The sequence below is a fragment of the Corvus kubaryi genome, unplaced genomic scaffold (genome assembly GCF_017639235.1).
Source record: "Corvus kubaryi isolate FWS band 111438036 unplaced genomic scaffold, C.kubaryi_AGA036_p1.0 37385, whole genome shotgun sequence".
Taxonomy (NCBI): domain Eukaryota; kingdom Metazoa; phylum Chordata; class Aves; order Passeriformes; family Corvidae; genus Corvus; species Corvus kubaryi.
The window spans coordinates 13,201,881-13,220,039 of record NW_024581127.1 but is presented as its reverse complement, the minus strand read 5'-3'; the positions used below and the strand labels follow the sequence as shown (position 1 = coordinate 13,220,039).

Sequence of the window (18,159 nt, the reverse complement as noted above, 5' to 3'; positions counted from 1 at the left end):
TCCGCCCCCTCGGAGGCGGCCCGTGCAGGGCCCCGCCCGCCGCGGCGCGGGGAACGTGGCGCCGGTGCGGCAGCGTGCGGCCATGCGGAGCTGCCGCGGGTTCGAGGCTGGGCGCTGCCCGCACGGCCTGGGCGGGCCTGTCGGCAGAGCAGCCTGACTCCCTTACGAAATCGGCGTTTTTCTTTCTGAAATCACTAGTTCGATGCATATCCCCTGCCACGCCCCGCAGCCGTCCCTCCGCCTGTGCATCCGCCGCGGTCCTGTCCCCACAGGGCGTCCCCCTGTGAGCACTCAGGCCGGTAAATGGCTCACCCTCCATGCTCCTGCCCATGCACACCCTAAGGCCTCATGAAAGGGTAAAGAAATTAGGACCTTGATCCATGGAGGCAGATTTGAATCATGGAATCATAGAATGTTAAGAGGTTGGAATGAACCTTAAGGATCATTAGTCCCAACCACTCCTGCCATGGGCAGACACCTCCCACCAGACCAGGTTGCTCAAAGCCCAGTCCAGCCTGGCCTTGAACACTTCCAGGGTTGGGACATCCACAACCTCCCTGAACAACCTGTTCCAGTGTTTCACCACCCTCACAGCTGATAGGAAAGATGGGTGCTAATGGCTTTACAAATTATTTGATGGGTGAGGGTCTTTAGGAGAAATGGGTGTTACTGTTTTCGAAATGGGACTCTAGGAACATCAAGCCACATGGGTTCATTACAGAACCCAGGCATTTTGACCAGACAGTTTTAATTCCTGAACTTTAGGGTGGTAGGAGAAATGGGTCTGTGCAAAGTCTATTGCAGAGACCAGATGGTCTGAACTTTTGGTGGATCCGCAGAACCCAGACAGTCTGAACTTCTGAACTTTGGGGGGAAATCACGATATATGTTTACGGGGGAATATGTGATAGGTGGTTTGGGAAAGCTGTAACTTCCTAGTACCTCAGACAAGGGGTAAAGGAAGAGGGCAATGTGCAGTTGGGAGTTTAGGATAAAAGAAGGCTGCGTCCTCCAAAACCTCGAGAGAGACCCCATGGGGCAATGGCCTAGTGGACTCTCTCTCTTTACTAGAATAAAGTTGCAGGACTCCTCTGTCTCTTTTATGGACACTGGCTTTTCATAGCATAGTTTTTTTCTTAATATTTAACCTAACTTTCCCCTCTTTCCATTTGTACCCACTCCTCCCTGTGCTATCACTACAGCTCCTGACAAAGAATCCCTCTCCAGCATCCCCGTAGGCTCCCTTCAGATACTGAAAGGCTGCTATGAGGTCTCCACACAACCTTCTCTTCTCTAGGCTGAACAGCTCCAACTTTCTCAGCCTGTCTTCATAGTGGGGATGCTCCTGTCCTCTTACCAACTTCATGGCCCTCCTCTGGACTTGCTCCAACAACTCCATGTCCATCTCAGGACTGAAGTGGCAGAAGAGCTACTTTTTCAGCTGTAACAACTTCCAGTATTATTGAGGTGTCAGTATTTGCATAGTCCATGTCCAACTGTGCCACTCTCTCAACTGCAACTAGCCAGGATCTGGTTCTGAAGCTTTTCAGGTATCCCTGTTCTTAGAACATAAATCGCCTGGAGAGAAGATGGCCTGGAGAGCAGCAGGATGGCTAGCAGAAGCTTTTATCTATTTCAGTAATTTGGCTGAATGTCTCTAATATTTTACCAAGAGAAGAGTTCACAAGGTTTGCAATGTAGATATATGATTACATACAATAATATTACAGGACTAGAAAAGTTTTTCACCCAGAGGGTGGTTGGGCAGTGGAACGGACTACCCTCAGAAGTGGTCGCAGCACCAGTTCAAGAAGTGTTTGGACAATGCTTTCAGGCAAATGGTGTGACTCTTGGGGCTGTCATGTGCAGCTTTCAGCTATAAGCATTCTGCATTTTGCTGTAAGTGACCCAAGGAGATAGAGGAAAATTCTTCTTTCTCATATTCCATGAGGACAGAAGTCCATTACATGTCCTGAAGTCAATGTAATTTATCTTCTGTTGTGCATGTTACTTTGTGTTCAGATACTTGAGGGAAAAAATTAACTACTGCTTCAGCTTTCCTGAGTTATTCTTTAATGCATCCATGTGTAAAATGTTCACTTTCAGAATATGAATTACAAAATAATCCTCAGAGACCTCATAGCCTGTTAGCATGATTTGTAGCACATTGTTCAAATTAGTCTCTTTTGGAAGAGACAATTTGCCAATAATTATGCTAAGCTTTACTTGATACCAAGTTCAGAAGAGGCAATTTAATAAAGTACAACAAAAATGTATATGCACTTCATGAAAATGTTGTAAGAATTCAACACTTGGAAGAGTCACCTTACTGAAGTTCTGTGGCACTGCAGTTTTCATTTGAAGCAACAATGTATGTAGTATTCCTTGGTGTAAGAAATGTTGTAGTTTCTTACCACACTACACACACATCTTTAGAAAGGAGGGAAAATTTACATTAAGCAAGATGTGGCTATATATTAATATAGCCACCATTTATTTTTTTATGACTTTTGTAAGAATGATCAGTGCCCAGCCACATGAGGCTTTGGCATGAAGGAGTGGCTCATGCTGACTCATTCTGAAATCTTTCTAATAAATATTGCTAATTTAGTATCATTGATACAAATAATTTTTGAAATGAATGCAGATTGTTTTATTCAGTTCACATGGTATTTTTATTCAATCGATTTTTGATGTAAACTATTTGTTCTAATGGTATCAAAATCTTCCTTCTGACTATAAAACTAATTTACATTTGCATTCTTTATGCCAAGTAAGATGATGAAGAGTGATGAAAGATCTAATTTTAAAACATCATTTATAATCAAAGCAAGTGTCAAGACTTCAATAAAAAACAAATGTTGAGTATTGTGATAATTTAAAAAACCCACTGAGTTGAAAACAGTTAAAAAACCCTTGGCACTTCAGTGCTTACAAGCACTATTAACATTCACACATCACCCCATGCATCTGCCCCACTTCAGAAAGGTTAAGAGAAAGGGCAAGAACAAGGTGATTTACCCATGGTCACAGAAGTTGAGTATTCAAGTCAATGTCAGATTTAAGAAGCTTCTGGTTCCCTTTATCCATGCTAAAACCAGTCGTTTAAACCTGCTACTCCAGAGCAGGAGTAGAAGGAGGCAAAGGAGTAGAGGCTAGGTTTCCTATGCTTTCTGTTTTGAGGATTCCAATTTTTACAGTGACTGTCCTGATGGAAAGAATTCAGTTCCAACTTTTGCCTGGATGCCCTTCTAGCTTGTGTTCACACTGGCTATCAGCTCTTCTGTTTTCCAGCTGTGCACTTTGAAAAAGGGTTCCATGTGAAAAGCAAAGTTGGACATAAAAGCTTACTGAACAGAAACTTTTTCCAGGTCTTACAACTGCCTTTAAGAGTGTAAAATTGTCACAAAGTAACGTTCACAGATGGGATCTTGCTATTCTTTCCCCCTTGTAACACGTAATTATAAAAAGGGTCAGACAAAAAGCCCCATGGAGTTGGGCAGCCTGTAGTAGCAAGTGAGGTGGTGTGTGTCATGTCATGGAAGAGAAGAGTTTTGGAGGATACAAAAAAGCTGACAAGAAACCAGAAATCGCAAATGTTTTATATTTAACATTGGTACTAATTATTTCACAGTCAAAATTAATTCAATTAAAAAAAAAAACCCAAAGAATGCCCTATGCATTGTTACCCACCTGATAGGTTTCATATTAATACTAGGGAGAAAATAATTCAAGTTCTTGCATCCAGGATAATTCTAGTAAGTCACTGTGGTCTACACAAATAAAAAAAGGATATTATAATACTATTCTATAGATATCCTACCTTCCAAAGTTTTCAAGAAAATTCATGCTTTAAAAGTCTTTGCACTTATATAATGAAATAATTTTGTACAGTGCATATAAAAAGATCATTCAGATTATCACTCCTGGGAAAAGTGAGTATATCATGCTATTGTAACTAAAAACTTGCATCACATAAGTTACTTGATGTAACTTATATATAAAAAGGGCATTTTTAAAAATAGTGTCCATATGTCATGACAATGTGTCAAGTTCCTTTAACTCCGGTTACAGATTTTCATTTGAGACGGCATAGAGTTCTTTAAGCTTCTCAAACTTTGACCCCCACTCTTGGAGGCAATCATAATTTAGATCTTCATCCCCACTGATGGAATCTAACGAGCTAAGGCTCCCTGCTAGAGAGCATTGCCCTTCCAAGCAGTAAAAATGAAGAGTGTCAGCTGGAAGACTCCTTAGATCATTGTCTGCATCCCGTATGATTTGAGAAACATATTCCTTGAAGTCTGGGATGCTGGTAACAGCTGATATTGATTGGTTTTGATGTGCATGTTTTGAGAGTGAGTCTTTTTTTGGGCCAGTTGGTGTCCTGGAGTGTGGAGCAGCTGCTCTCAAGGAGGAGTGGGGAATTTTATGGAGAGGTTTCTTCAGTTCATCTATATTGTAAGCATTCTAGAAACAAAAAGAATGCAAATATCAGAGAGAAACAACTCAAAAAGAAACAGATCACAAAATGTTTTACAACACAATGCAACACAATACTGAATTCTGTGAGTTTTCTGCAAGCTGAAGAAAAGAGTGCCTAGTTCAGAGGACTAAGTTCAGATCATACCAAATCCCTTTGTGAAATGATAGTTTTCAGCTAAAGCAACAATGATGTGTCCACAGCAGCCCCCTGAATGTGGGCACACATGACCAGCATCATGAAAGGTACAAACTGGGTTGAAATAGAATCCTCCCACTTAAGAGGACTAAAGGTTAAAAAAAAAAGAAAAAAGAAAAAAAACCACCCCAATTTTATAATAAGTTAACTAAAAGGTCTGGGAAAAGAAAGTGAGGAGAGGTTGGATTGAAGCTGCATCATACCTGGTCACGTTCTCCACCTCCTTCTTCATTATAATTGAAGACATTTTCTCTAACATCCTCCCAGCTTTCACGCTCTTCAGGAATGTGGTAAATTCCTCCTTTCCGAAACCCTGAACTTCCCCACTGACTCCACACTGTGTAGGAAACCAAGAGTGCTGGAAGAAATAAAGACACATATTTGTTATATGACATATGACAAAGTATGTTGCATGATAAACAAGTAGTTATATAATTCCTGGGATATCAACTCTTAATTTGACAACTAAATTTGCAGGTAAGAAATGAGTATTTTTAATATATAAACAATTTAAATTCATGAATATAAAGAATAATCTATGTATATTACATCATAAACTTCATTAAAAGGGTATTTTACTTACCTAAAGGAATCCATTTAAATAGAAGGCATTTTGGCCAATCTCTGGCCTTTCACCAATCCTGAGTAAATAAGATACCCAAAGTAAGTAAACCACTGTTTTAATGAAGGTTACAAGTGTAATATAATCATGGAGTCTTTGCTATTATGAGATGTGTATGCAGTTTACCAACATGAACACAGTTTTATGGTGTTATTAAATTGTCAGCCAAAGGGCAGCTGAAAAAGGACACACTAGGAACATCTCTCTCTGCCCCAGACTCTTAATGAGGCTTCCCTTTTAAGATCATGAGCTTTCTAGAAGATCTCTTCCTTCCTAATATGTGAAGAACATATGTAGCTGTAGGTCCTACCTACTACAAGTGTAAGGGCTCAGGGCAGGTGGGAGTTTCAAATGGATGTGGCTGCACACAGAGTTGCACACAAAGATGGAAAGCTCTTACTTAAGAAGGATTGAAAGTAAGTGACTCTGGAAAAGTCCTAAACTTGCTTGAATTGGCTTCAAAGCAAGCAAACTGTAACTATGTGCTATTGTCTGTCTCTTAGCATCCTCAAATAGTAATCTCCAGAAAAGGTGAAACACTGATCACAACACTCAGAGGTAAAGCAAACTTAATTCAGTGGAATAAGGTACAAGATAAAAAATAAGGAAAAAAGGGACATGATCTCCTACCTAGGAAGACAAGGAGACACATGCTGATTGCCAGAATAGAGCCCGAGCTTAGTCCAACAGGTCTTCCAGCCTTCACCTGGCTAATTTCACACCATCTTCCCTTGTAACCTTCAGGGCACTGGCAGATAGTCTTGTCTTGAGCTTGAGCCACACATGTACCCCCATTCCTACAGGTCCAGTGTCCACAAGGGGATGAGGTACAGTGTCTGAGCCCTGTAAGGGTGTCAGTCACTTCTACTTTCCCAGCTGGGCACCTGAACGATCAAAGCAGATGATATCTTGTAGGCAAGCAAAGCATCTGGAGCTATATGTTTTGTGCAAAGTTTGTTACTGTTTCTTTAAGGTAAAGTTTAATTATTTTCAAGCAAACCACAATCCACATTGAAAGTTTGAAATACATGGAAAGTCTAGTTTAGTGAGCTAGAAGACTTATGAAAACATGAACACCTTTGGTTTCCTGATCCAGAAGATACGCAGAAGAGCTTCACTCCTTCTTTAAAAAAAGGAGCCATCACTTTCTGACTAACCCTTTTTCTACATCCGTGTTCTAATCAAAGCCCCTAAAAGAAAATGGATAGCTGAGATCAATGGGAAAGGAGCTAGCAAGCACTTGATATAATGTTCCTTCGTAATGTTCCTTTGGACCCTGGGGAGAAATGTCACTGACCTCCTCAGTATGACCTGTCTTGTCTTTTAGGATTGATTTCTTCTCGTGTAATTGAAGAGGCCCTAGTGGTATAATGTGAGGTCACAGACCTTCTTTCTGCAATCCAAGGGAGAAATTCTACTGAAAAAATGGCAGAGACTTCATATTATTCTTTCACAAGCTGTCTGAAGAAAGGAGTGTCCCAAGGCACACTTAAAACCATCTCACAGCCTCTTCCAGCAAAGAATCACCAGACATCAGAAGTGCCAAATTTTGTCTGAATTCCAAGAATTCAAGTGGCTCCTCCTCCCAGTCCTGCATGTATTTATGTTTTGGTTTTTTAAACAGAAATGCCTGTATTTTGATTTGCATATTTTAATAAATAATTTGAAATTTTTCTTTAAACAGTGGATCTTCTCCAAAAAACTAACTGTGTAGGATAACAGCTGTTGGGCTTTGGCTCTGACCCTGGGAAAGCCAATTTTAGAATCCAGTTTTGTGACAATCTAATTTTGAACGTTTCATTGTTTCATACAAATTACGATTAATTTTAAGTTCTTTACAGGAAATATATGTAAATATGCATTGTATTTGCAATATACTTACATACATATGTATGAAATATATATATCTTTTATATACATAGATGTATATATCTGTGTGTACATACATACGTACACACACACACACACTCTTATCAGAGACTTAAAATAGTTCATGCCTCAAACATTGATATAAAGTTTTGCTCATTATAAAGAAGCTACAACTGAAGAAGCTTCCCTGAAGAGTGGGACTTCGAACTCAAAGTCAAACTATTGGTTAGATAAAGGGAAACACAGTGTTCATCTCAGGCTGAGGGAAAGTTATGCATCCACAAAATGCCAAAGCCACCAGCTGCAACTATCCCCAGCTGAGTTTGGGGTGGGGGAGAGCCCAGCTCACAGAAGCCAGGTTTACACAGACTCCCCCCAGCCGAGGGCGGAGGAGGAGGTTTTGGGTGCATGGTGCAACCTCTGGTCAGAGGCAGTGAACACCCATCCTCTGTTACACAAACTGGCCCAGCTGTGGAACCCCCAGCCCCACAGGCCACATCCACGGGACCTTCACGTGAGAGGCTTGGCCCCACAGGGCTGCACGTGGTGCAACAGACCCAGAGTCTGCTGTGGGAGACTGACCCCACCCCAGGGGGACATGGCCGGACATGCCCACCCAGCCTGAGCATGTACACCCATGGGACTCTGTGCCTTCTGGGGGGACCTTCACCACCAGGAAGACCAGCTGGAGAGGATCAACAAACAGCATTGGGATCCACAGTGATGATATTTTCCTTATTCTGTCCCTGTCACTCTTTCTGTCCCCCCCGGCCCCAAATTTTCTACTTCTTTCTTTCTTTCTCTCTCTCTCTATCTCTCTCATATTTACCATCAAATAAAACCCCTACTATTGTCACTCACATATGGTCTCGTTTGCACCTTAATTCGGGCAGAGGCATTTCTAATAACCTTAAAACTGGATCATAACAACACTGTATATATACACTGTAAGTGTATATATATACTATATTAGTATTTTCATACAGAGGACAGACCAAAGCTTTTCCAATCCACCTTTTATCAAAGGACATTTCACTTTCTCACTGGCCTTCTGGTGATCTTCTCACCATGGAAAAAAAGGTGGAGTAATTTGGCTCCATATCAGACTTGCAGAAAAAGGCAAGTCTAGTCCATGACAGGAGATGAGAAGGAGAGAAGGATTTGTCCTTGGAATGGCTCTCTCTGGCCAGCAGCCACATGGAATTTCACTGTTAGGAGCAAGTTGCCTGGTCAAAGGTGGAAAGAAAGAGCTTCCCAGCCATCCCTGGATGAAAACAAAAGCTTCATGTACCGGCATTCATATTTTCTCCACAGGTCTACACAAAGGAAGGGGCTGTAACAGGGCTGGCTGCTGCAGGCACTGGAATGGCATCCCATGGTGACTCCTTGCCGCTTCAGAATTAATCCGAACTCTGTGCTTCTGCCTTCCACGAGGAGTGGCTGACCATCCAGCTGGACATCACGCATACAACCTGCATCCAAGCAGAGGAGTATGCAGAGAAGTACCTTAAGTTAGCTACTTCCCCACCTCAAGCCTTGCCCCAAGCACATAAGCAGGAGAACATAGAGCATTGCTGAAAACTTAAAACATGATTTAAAAATATCCTTATACCCCTTATCAGTTTTATTTTAGAAGGAGGGCTACAGAACATGTGTCTATTTTGCTCTGGTCAATTACAGATTGACAGTACTTCTCCAGGAGAGCTGCACTGTACCAATAACACAATTAAGCAGAACTGTGCTATGAACCAGAACAGCTCCACTAAATTAATCTAGATTTAAGATATAATCGTAAAATTGGGGCTGAATAAGAAGCAACAGAATGGAAAAAGCTGTCTTCGTGTTGAACCACAATCTCAAAGTCTCAGCACTTCATCTGAGGAAACGGAGAGAGCACCACAAATTGCCTTGCAATTCTTTCTCCTTCTGCCAGGAGTTATTTTGCCTGTTCCTTAAACCCTTCCAAGGCAAAAACAGGAGTGAAGCTCACACCATGAGTATACTGCTTGAGGCATGGGAAACCCTGATCTAGTGGAAGTGCCCCTGCCCATGACAGAGGGTATGGAACTAGATGATCTTTAAGACCTCTTCCAACCCATTCTATGATTCTATGAAACAAAAAACTGAAGTGCTGTTTTTTACTATTTACAGGAAATCTCACATCTTCACTAGAACCAGATACAGTGGCACATAGGGTTGAACACTGAATTCCCCAGTAAAGGAGGGGCATAGCAGTCTAATGGGAATTGTTACCTGGGTTTTAGACTATCCAATATATTCAAAGATGCCACTTTCAGGCTTTAATTCCCCACTATTAGGAATCCATCATATCACTTACCTTGGAAATCACTCTCTGAATGACTGGGAAGGTGGTTTCCTAGCACGATGCTTGCCCAATCAATTTCAAGCCATCTATTTGTATTCAAGACAGAGGTGACTTCTTGATCACCTCCACCACTGTTAACACGCAGGGTAAATTCATTGTTGTAGCGCTCCATGGTCAGAAGAACCCACTGGCCATTGTTTATACGTAATGTCGTCATTGTCAAGGAGTGATTTTTGTCCCCCAAACTGAAGTTAACGCTAAAAAACCCCTCAACCACCTAGAGGAAGATGATAAACACCTTTAATAACAGAAATGCACTTCTAAATATTATTACACAGTTCTGTCTCAAGAAAGGGATGTGAGTTTTTAAAATGGAAATGGCACTCTTGTTTTTAAGTGCTTTATTCCCAGATAAAGGCTACCACAAGAAAACTGCAGGTGCAGGAATTACCAACTCTTTTTTTTACAGGCCACTCTTATAATTCACATTAACTTTTTAATCAGTATTCTCCCTACTAATATCTATCTCTAAGTCTTCCCAGCTGACCCTCCTGTTTCAATTAGAATAATTACCCTCTCTGTAGCTAATATAGTCCAGACAGCTTTTTCAACAGCAATGAAAGTGTAGAGACAAGTTTTACAGACAGGGACAGACAGAAGCAAAGGGAAAAAGCAAGCAGGATGGAACAATCTTCTTCATTCACATGCATCACATGGACATTTTGCAGGCAGTGCAAACTAGAATTTATGCCATGAAAGAGTAATACTGAGAAGGACAACACAAATGAGAGTAGTTACCCTCATATGGAAAATTCTTGCTCTTTATTACATTACAGAACAGGTGTCTTTAATCAGAAACTGCGTCTTTTTCTCTTACTATGGAACTCTATGATAAATTAAGAGCACTCAAGCAGAACAGCTCTGCTCACCTCCAGTCGCATGTATCTGTTCCCATCTGCAGAGGCCAAGCTGAGGAGGGTGCTGTGGGAGAGCCGGGTGCGCACCATCAGCTGGATCCGAGTGCTTCGAGTGCTGAGGATGCTTCTTGGCTCATAATGGATCCAGCTGTCCCTTCCAAAAGCCCATTCTGGAAGAACTAAGCACAGCACATAAAATCAAAGTGGAAATCTCAGAAATGGCTTCTCCCTCAGATTTCTGCTCTTTGAGAATTTACTAGCTCTGAACGTCAGAGTTTTAGTTCTTAAGGAATTTTGGCAATATAATGAAGCATCATGGAAAGTAACCCCTGCCCTACTTTGAAGGGAATTAAGAGAAAACCAACAAATTAAGGCATTCAGAATTTAGGCAGGAAACGGACAATTAGGTGCTGTCTCTTTCAGTCTGCCTGTTACAATCTATATGTTCTACCAATCACTCCTACACTGTGCCCAAATAACTTATTTTTTTAAAATCTGAAACATATTTTCCAGTAAAGTAGCTCATGTTGATCTGAAAAAAAGAAAAACCAAAGAACCCCTGGAGAAAACAACCAAAGAAAAGAGAGGATCAAATGTTTTTTTCAGTAGTTTAGTCCTGTGGTTAAAACTGCCACTGTTAGAAAATATGCACTTTACTTCCCATTTCAGTTGGCACAAGAGAAAGCCTCAGGGAAGGAACAGGATTTTTTAAATTACAAAGGGAGATTAAGTCAGTGTTTACTATTTTAACCAGGGAAAATGCACTGAAATTACTTGCTTCCCTATCACTCTGAAGAACCCAGGGTCCAGGACAGGGTTTGATGAAGTTGCACTGCACACTTCTGTGGAAATCAAACACCACTAAACTACTCAGGCCCTGATGCTCTTGCAGAGAAGGCACCTATTTCAGTCTCATTAGCTGACAGCAATCATAGATCTGTTTTGGGCCAAGCTTAGTTGAAAAAAAGAAGTTTCTTTTCACCAAATAAAGAGATAGTTCAAGTTAGTTAATAAGACAGGATGGACGCTGGGTCACCAACAGCTCATCAGAGGTCAGTGTCATGCAAGTAGAAATCCGAAGAGTACCCAGTTCATCCTGGGATTTGGTTCCCAGGACATGAAATATGAAATGATCAAGAGACTTAATTTCTGCACTCTCTTTTCCTCTCACTGTTTGTCTTCTCTCTTTCCTTACTCGAAGCATGTTTTCTTTTTTCCTCTGGCTTTTCCCCCTCACATTATTCTTCCTAACCCAGTTGTCTCGTTCTCTATCTCTGCAGCTACAGGCTCTAGCTGATGAGCAGGCATGGGTTTTCCTGGGATGCTCCAGTGACTCCTGTCCCCAGCTGTCTGCTCCTTGCTGTGAGTGTGTCACAGTCATTCATAAAGCACCAGCTGCACACCAGCATTTTGCAGCCCAATGTATTACAAGAAGATGATGCCAATCAAAGTTGTTCTGTTACATCAGGATATGACTTATGGATTTGGAACAATTACTTTCTGATCCCTTGGCTTGTCCCACAGTAATGAGGGGTAGAACCAATACAGCAGTTGGGCTTGTGAAGCACCATTTCATAATAATGCAAAACAGAGTAGGATTTGAATCCAGGCAGGTATTTATAAACAATTATAATCTGTCTGTAAAACACTGTGCAAATAGCTGAACTATATTAACCAATTCTGTGGTCATTATGAACACCTTAAACAGTGAATGCTCCAGGCCTAGACCATGGCAATTACAATTTCAGTCCTCCCCCTTGTTGGACAGACAGAACTTCCACTGAGCAATTTACTGTCACACTTTTCAAGTCTTGTGTGGCAGATGGAGAAAGAAGAGAGGGTCTGGCTGCCTGCATAGGGTATTACTGTTCTGTATACAAGACGGAAAATTAAGTGCATTGAGCTGAAAGGATATGTGTTATGCATCACTGTCCTGTTCATTAATTCCAACACATTGATCCAACACTAGCTTGCAAGCACTCCTTTCCTGGTGCTCACTGCTGCTCATCCTCACCTGTCCCTCACTCAAACTACAGGACTGAGTGGGATAATTCTCTTCCAACAAACAGAGTTATGGGGCACTAGTGCTCTTTACAGACTTTTATGATCAACCCCATCATTTGTACCTTGTACCTAGAGACAGGTAGTCCCAATAAATACCTGCCACTCACTTCTGATTTCTGCTTGGCTGATGGAGGTTTTAAGATAGAGGGGATAGAGGCAGCTTCAAGTGTATATCCCCTGTACCCTGAACATGGCTGTGGGCTACTAGGAGTCAAATAATGTATTTCCTTACTTTTTGAATTGTGCTAAAATTTCCCACTTTGTTCCAACGTCTCTGAGGTTTTCGTTATCCACCATGTGAAGCTTTTGTTCTCTGATATATATTTCATGCTGATTTTGTACAGGATAACACATTTGTTGCAGCCAGCCTGATATTATGCCCCCACATACACCCACTGCTGTGGTCTAGGGGCATTGCTCAACTTGCAATTCATTCTAATGACAAATGCAAATGCAATTATCACCATTATGTAAATGCAAAATGGGGCCTGAAGATAACAAGAGGGCTATGCCCACAGGTTTCACATGTTCATTAAACTTCATTTTGTGATCAGCATGAGCAGAGGAAAAAGGCACAAGGCAGAATAATTCACCTTTCACCACTGAGAAATAAGATGGTGATAAAAAGGACAAAACAACCTGTCTGACCACTTCCCTCCCCTGCAAAATAAAGCAGCTCTCAACACAACCCTCATCTGCGACATTATCTTTATTTAACAAGAGTCAAAAGGATCTTTACATCTTTGGAGATCTAAATCATTCTCAGACTACAGCATGGTCTTACTAATCTATTCAGTTCGAAGTCATGGCAGTATGACTTTGAACATTAGAACAGTATATCTGATGCTGTTCCCACAGATCCTCACCACAAATTTCTCCCTAGAACTTGCAATACCTTTTTCACATGCCAATCCAGCATATCCTGGGGAACAATCACAGTGAAAGAAATCCCAGCCACCAACACATTTGCCATGGGTGCCACAGGAGGCCATCCCACCACTCTGACACATTTCATCTGTAAGGACACAGCCAGGAACACTGTTGAGGGACTCTGCAGGGTGCTCTAAATCATAGACCTGGAAAAGGTCAAAGAAAACCATCACATCAGGTGCCTACAATTATCAGCAGCAAACCCAAAACTGATCTTTGTGGCCCTACCTTGCTATCAACAATGACATTGCGTATGCAGCCCACAAACCCTCTGAAGTGCCTTTGTGAGTCGTGGTAAGGCAAGGTCTTTTTAACTCCACCCAGCTGCAGGGGCTGACGGCCGCTCAAGAGCTTGCCCATGCTGAAGAGGAGGGACGGAAAGAAAGAATTAGTGGCACACAAAATACAGCAGCTTGGCTGATTTCACCACCCTACCCCCACCTTTTTCAGCAGCTCTTTTGAGTAGTTGTGTTTCCTTTTTTTTTGGTTTTGTTTTTTTACCTTTGAGATCCCACAATCTCTCCAGAAGCTTCACAGGCAGACAGATCCATTTGGGACGTCTTCTTAGTGACACTGCCATTGTCTCTAACTGAGACATTTACACAGTGGTCAAGAATCAGCTTCACCTCCTACAAAAAGGCATTATTTAAAAGAATTATATCCAGAGATGTGCATGTATTTTAATTACATATTTTCTTTCACTTAGCAGAAGGTAGACTAGTAACTACAATTACAGAGCAGGAAACTTAGTTAAAATAATAAAATGCTCCACATACTAATCTGGAAGGTTATTGCACATGGTGTGTAACTAAAGAGCCACACAAAAAAAAGATCTGCCTCTGCCATGACCGTACCGAGTCATTGACATAGTAAAGGGATCATAGGACATTCTTGGAGTTTTCTGCAAAATCAGAATGCAGAGAGATAACCTAGCAGAGCAGAAGGTTTGTCAGGCTCCCATCCCAGATTCTGACATGCCCTTCAGCTTGTCTTATGAGGGAAAGGGGGAACCTAGCAGATGCCTTCAGCAGTGTTATATCAGCAAGATGTTCCCTCTACACAAAAGCGTATCTATCTCCTTTGTGCTACACATCTAAAGTCTCTTGGTGGGGCAGGGCTTCTCACTCAGATAAAGCATGAATATTTCTCGATCACATCAGGAAGCATTTAGCCCCTGGATTATCACAACTCTGTTGTCTAAGCAGCAGGCAGGATAACTAAACAGAGGAAATAACATGGCCTGTTTCATAAGTGGATCAAACTTCTCCAGGCCATGTTCTGCTTCATTGCTTCAAGACTAAGAGGATGTGCAAACTGACAAACTTCTATCCCTGCTTTTCCAGAGATGATGGAAAATTGATTGATTGATTGATTGATTGATAAAAGAGTTCTAAAGAAGGGAGGAAGGATTTGTGAGGAATAACTAGGTACATGAATTAATGCTTACACAGGACTTCCCAAATTTACACTTGCCTTTCCATCATTTATAATTTTAATATTGTGCCAGCGGCGATCTGCAACATTAACTTTTTGTGACAGCTGCAGGAAAAGCTCACCAGAGCTGTGTCTCACAGTCAGTGATGGGACACCACCAGAGAGTTCTGCAAAGAAAAGACTCTTATTGGATATGTAGTAACCATGTCCCCACTCAATTGAAGTTGAAATGACTGTTGCAGTTAGATTTTAGTTGGAAAAGATCTTTAGACAGCTTAAAAAAAGTCCGGCTTCTAACAGTGACACAAGGATATGAATTAGGCATACTGGCAAACTATTGTGCATTTTCCTTATTCTCCAAAAGTAACTTTCTGAGACTTTTTAAAAATAAAAACCCCAAACCTATGAACTAAGTAGAATCTCACCTTCACACAAACACAAACAAATGCTTTATAAGGTGCTAACCTAAAGCGAGGAAATTTTCCTGTTGTCCAGGCTGCCCTTGTGCCACTGGTCCATGGTACAACAGAAGGCCATCAACAACTTCAGTGATAAACTCTAAGGAGATGCGGCTCTCAAAGCAAGGCTGAAGAGGAGGGAACCAGGCATAACCGTGGCCTCTAAAGCTGTGTTTTGTCTGCTGGCAGTCTGGTCCATGAAAATTTGCAGCACATTTGCATCTATTAAATAAAAAAATAAAAGCAAATATCCACCATGCAAACAGAAGATGCAAAGGTCTCTTCTGACAACAGGACTCTCCACTTTAAACACAGGACCCCATGTTCCCTAGGCCATAGTACAGGTAAAGCACTAGCAAAACTTCTGTCAAAAAATGTTTTGACTTGTTTGTACAAACACAATATAAATTTAGTCCAAATTATAATATGTCTATGCAAGGATATTCTGTGAATAAATGATGGACCTATTGTAATAAATAAAGCCCATGAAAACCTCTTCTTCAGCATAAAAAATGAAAAACACACTTTTCACTAGGCTTGGTTATCAGCTTGTTTGAAGACTGTATAATGCTGAGAGCAAAAGCAAAGGAATCACAGAATCATAGAATGCCAGGCTGGAAGGGCCTCAAGTATAATTTGGTCCAACTTTTCTTGGCAAAAGAATGATCTAGACAAGATGGCCCAGAATCCTGGTAGTCGAATCTCAAGTGTCCATTGTTGGGTAAGTCACCACCTCCCTGGGCAGATTAATACAATGGTTGATTATTCTCATTGGGAAAAAATTCTGCTTGTGTCCCATCAGGGTCTCCACAGGAAGGGTGTGGGAAGGTAATATCACCCAGAAAAAGTGAGATGTGGTAGTCATAGATCTTGACATCTTCACTCTTACTGCAAGATACTTGCTAGTTTATTTCTCTTACACCATCAAACAATAGATGCTTGGAGTACTTTCTTTAATACTCTGTAGAAAAGAGTAACCACAGTATGACAGTAACAGAACCTGCAAGTGGGAAACCGAAGGAACAACAGAAATGGGCAGAAAGACAGGAAGGGAAATCATCTGGGGTCCTATTTCTTAGTTTCTGTTTCCCATAGATTGCTAGTATCTACTGAGAGCAGAATGACGGGGGTAGGATGCAGGAAAAATATGACACACAAAGCTACTGAAAATGGAGCAGAAGCAAAGAAACCTCGGAGCTGAACAAATGATAGGTGGCAGAGCCTACCTAGAGTATCTGGGAAGCAAAATTTCCCTGTCTGATTACACCTGAGCAGCAAGGTCAGACTGAGAACTTTAGCATGACAAGATCTTCTGCAGCTTCAGTCTGAGTCCTGTCACCCCTACCAAGGGTGCTGTGAAGAGGCTGGCCAGTGTTTCTGCTTTCCTATGTTGGGATGATTATTTTTAAGCAAACATGCTGAAAACCACATTCTGGAAGAGGACCACGCTGATTCTGAGCTAGTACAGTCCCATCTTTTTTTTATCTTTATACTATATTATCTACGAGATCTCATTTTTGGAGAAACAAATGAGGCAAGAAATGTGGGGAAGAAGTTATTAAGTGACTAAAGAGATGTGATTTGGATGTTTAACAGCATTAAAGCTTTGAAGGCGGGCTGCACAAACTAAGAGCATTTTGCAGGGTGGCATTAAAGGGACTGGTGCAGCCTGGAATATTCCCGAGGTTTTCCTGGAGACTATGTTGAACGTAAAATATATGTACCTGAAAATAGAGGTTCTTTTGCAAGACCTGTGTGTGAAGTATAACAAAACTTAGATCTGCCACATTGAGAAGACATGCAATAATGGTTCCTGAAGCTTGGACTCATCCTCCTTACAGACTGCACTACATGCATTTTGTTTGCACACCGGATGAAGCTTTACCAACCTGTAGCCAAAATCAGTATCCACACATGTGCCACCATTGAGACAAGGGATTGTCTGGTATGAGGAGCAGGAAAGATGAGGATTCTCCCGAGCAGCACAGCCACACACAGCATGACTCAGGACTGTCACAGACACCAGTGAAACGCTTCCAGCTGTGGTTATGGTTGGTACATGGTTCTGTTCATGCTTACTGATACATCCGCTGCTGTGAGCGCAGTCTGCAGTCACACATTCATCAATGCCAATCTGGGTGATATTTATGTCCAGAATGCTTTCCAACTGTGAAGAGCAATTAGTTGCATTCACCAGACTTTTCCACAAAGTTCACCGATGACAGCAATGAAAAGCCCAAGTCTTACTTCTTTTCAAAACTGGCTGCTGTGCCAATTCCTTCCAATGTCTACCTCACCCTATACCACCAAAGGCAGCTCAATCTGGCATCTATTAGTGCCAAGGTGTAAGTCAATTACAGCTTGAATAAGCATTTTGAGGGCAAAAATACTGTCAATATTCATTAGAGACTGAGTGGATAAAGTTTTATCACTAATGCTTCTGATGCATTATTTACACAGCATCCGAACTATATTTTTAATTTGAACTTCTGACTTAAAGATACTGGGAATTGTCATCAGATAGTGAAGAAATAGCTTTTCTGGCGAGAAGGAGTTGGTACAGCTCTGCAATAACATGTTTCCAACAGAGCAAATAATTTAACTCTTCTCAATGTTTTGGGTTTTTTTTTGCAAGAGGGGAAGGAACTTTACTAAATTTAAAACACACATTTTCAATCTGGGTTTCTACTGAAGAGTGGCTCTTTTACTGCTTTGCTCTCTTAAGTTTAGAAACTTGAAACGTTTGACTGGTTTCTGAGTTTTAACTAGAGAACCAAAAATTAAAACATTAAGGCATCATGTAGAAAGGCAACAACCAAACACATTCTTTATACAGAGTTTTACAGTCTTTTCAATAG

The 18,159-nt window shown here is 41.3% G+C and overlaps 1 protein-coding gene across 2 annotated transcripts in view; it reads right to left on the bottom strand.

Annotated features, from left to right (window-relative positions):
- Positions 1–3,588: 3,588 nt before the first annotated feature.
- The window catches only part of LOC121668475 (neural-cadherin-like), a 54,705-nt gene continuing 40,134 nt past the window's right edge, over positions 3,589–18,159 (bottom strand). The window contains exons 23-34 of one of the 2 annotated variants that reach the window (XM_042036322.1): positions 17,191–17,468; positions 15,309–15,523; positions 14,883–15,010; positions 13,911–14,038; positions 13,638–13,770; positions 13,375–13,555; positions 10,428–10,594; positions 9,511–9,775; positions 8,464–8,644; positions 5,934–6,187; positions 4,885–5,039; positions 3,589–4,470 (exon numbers count right to left, since the gene is read on the bottom strand). In XM_042036322.1, the coding sequence (XP_041892256.1) occupies positions 4,069–4,470; positions 4,885–5,039; positions 5,934–6,187; positions 8,464–8,644; positions 9,511–9,775; positions 10,428–10,594; positions 13,375–13,555; positions 13,638–13,770; positions 13,911–14,038; positions 14,883–15,010; positions 15,309–15,523; positions 17,191–17,468 (2,487 nt within the window). In that variant the 3' untranslated portion in view covers positions 3,589–4,068. Of the gene's footprint in view, positions 4,471–4,884; positions 5,040–5,264; positions 5,323–5,933; positions 6,188–8,463; positions 8,645–9,510; positions 9,776–10,427; positions 10,595–13,374; positions 13,556–13,637; positions 13,771–13,910; positions 14,039–14,882; positions 15,011–15,308; positions 15,524–17,190; positions 17,469–18,159 lie in introns of those variants that run through there. The other variant, XM_042036321.1, reaches the window with a different exon arrangement.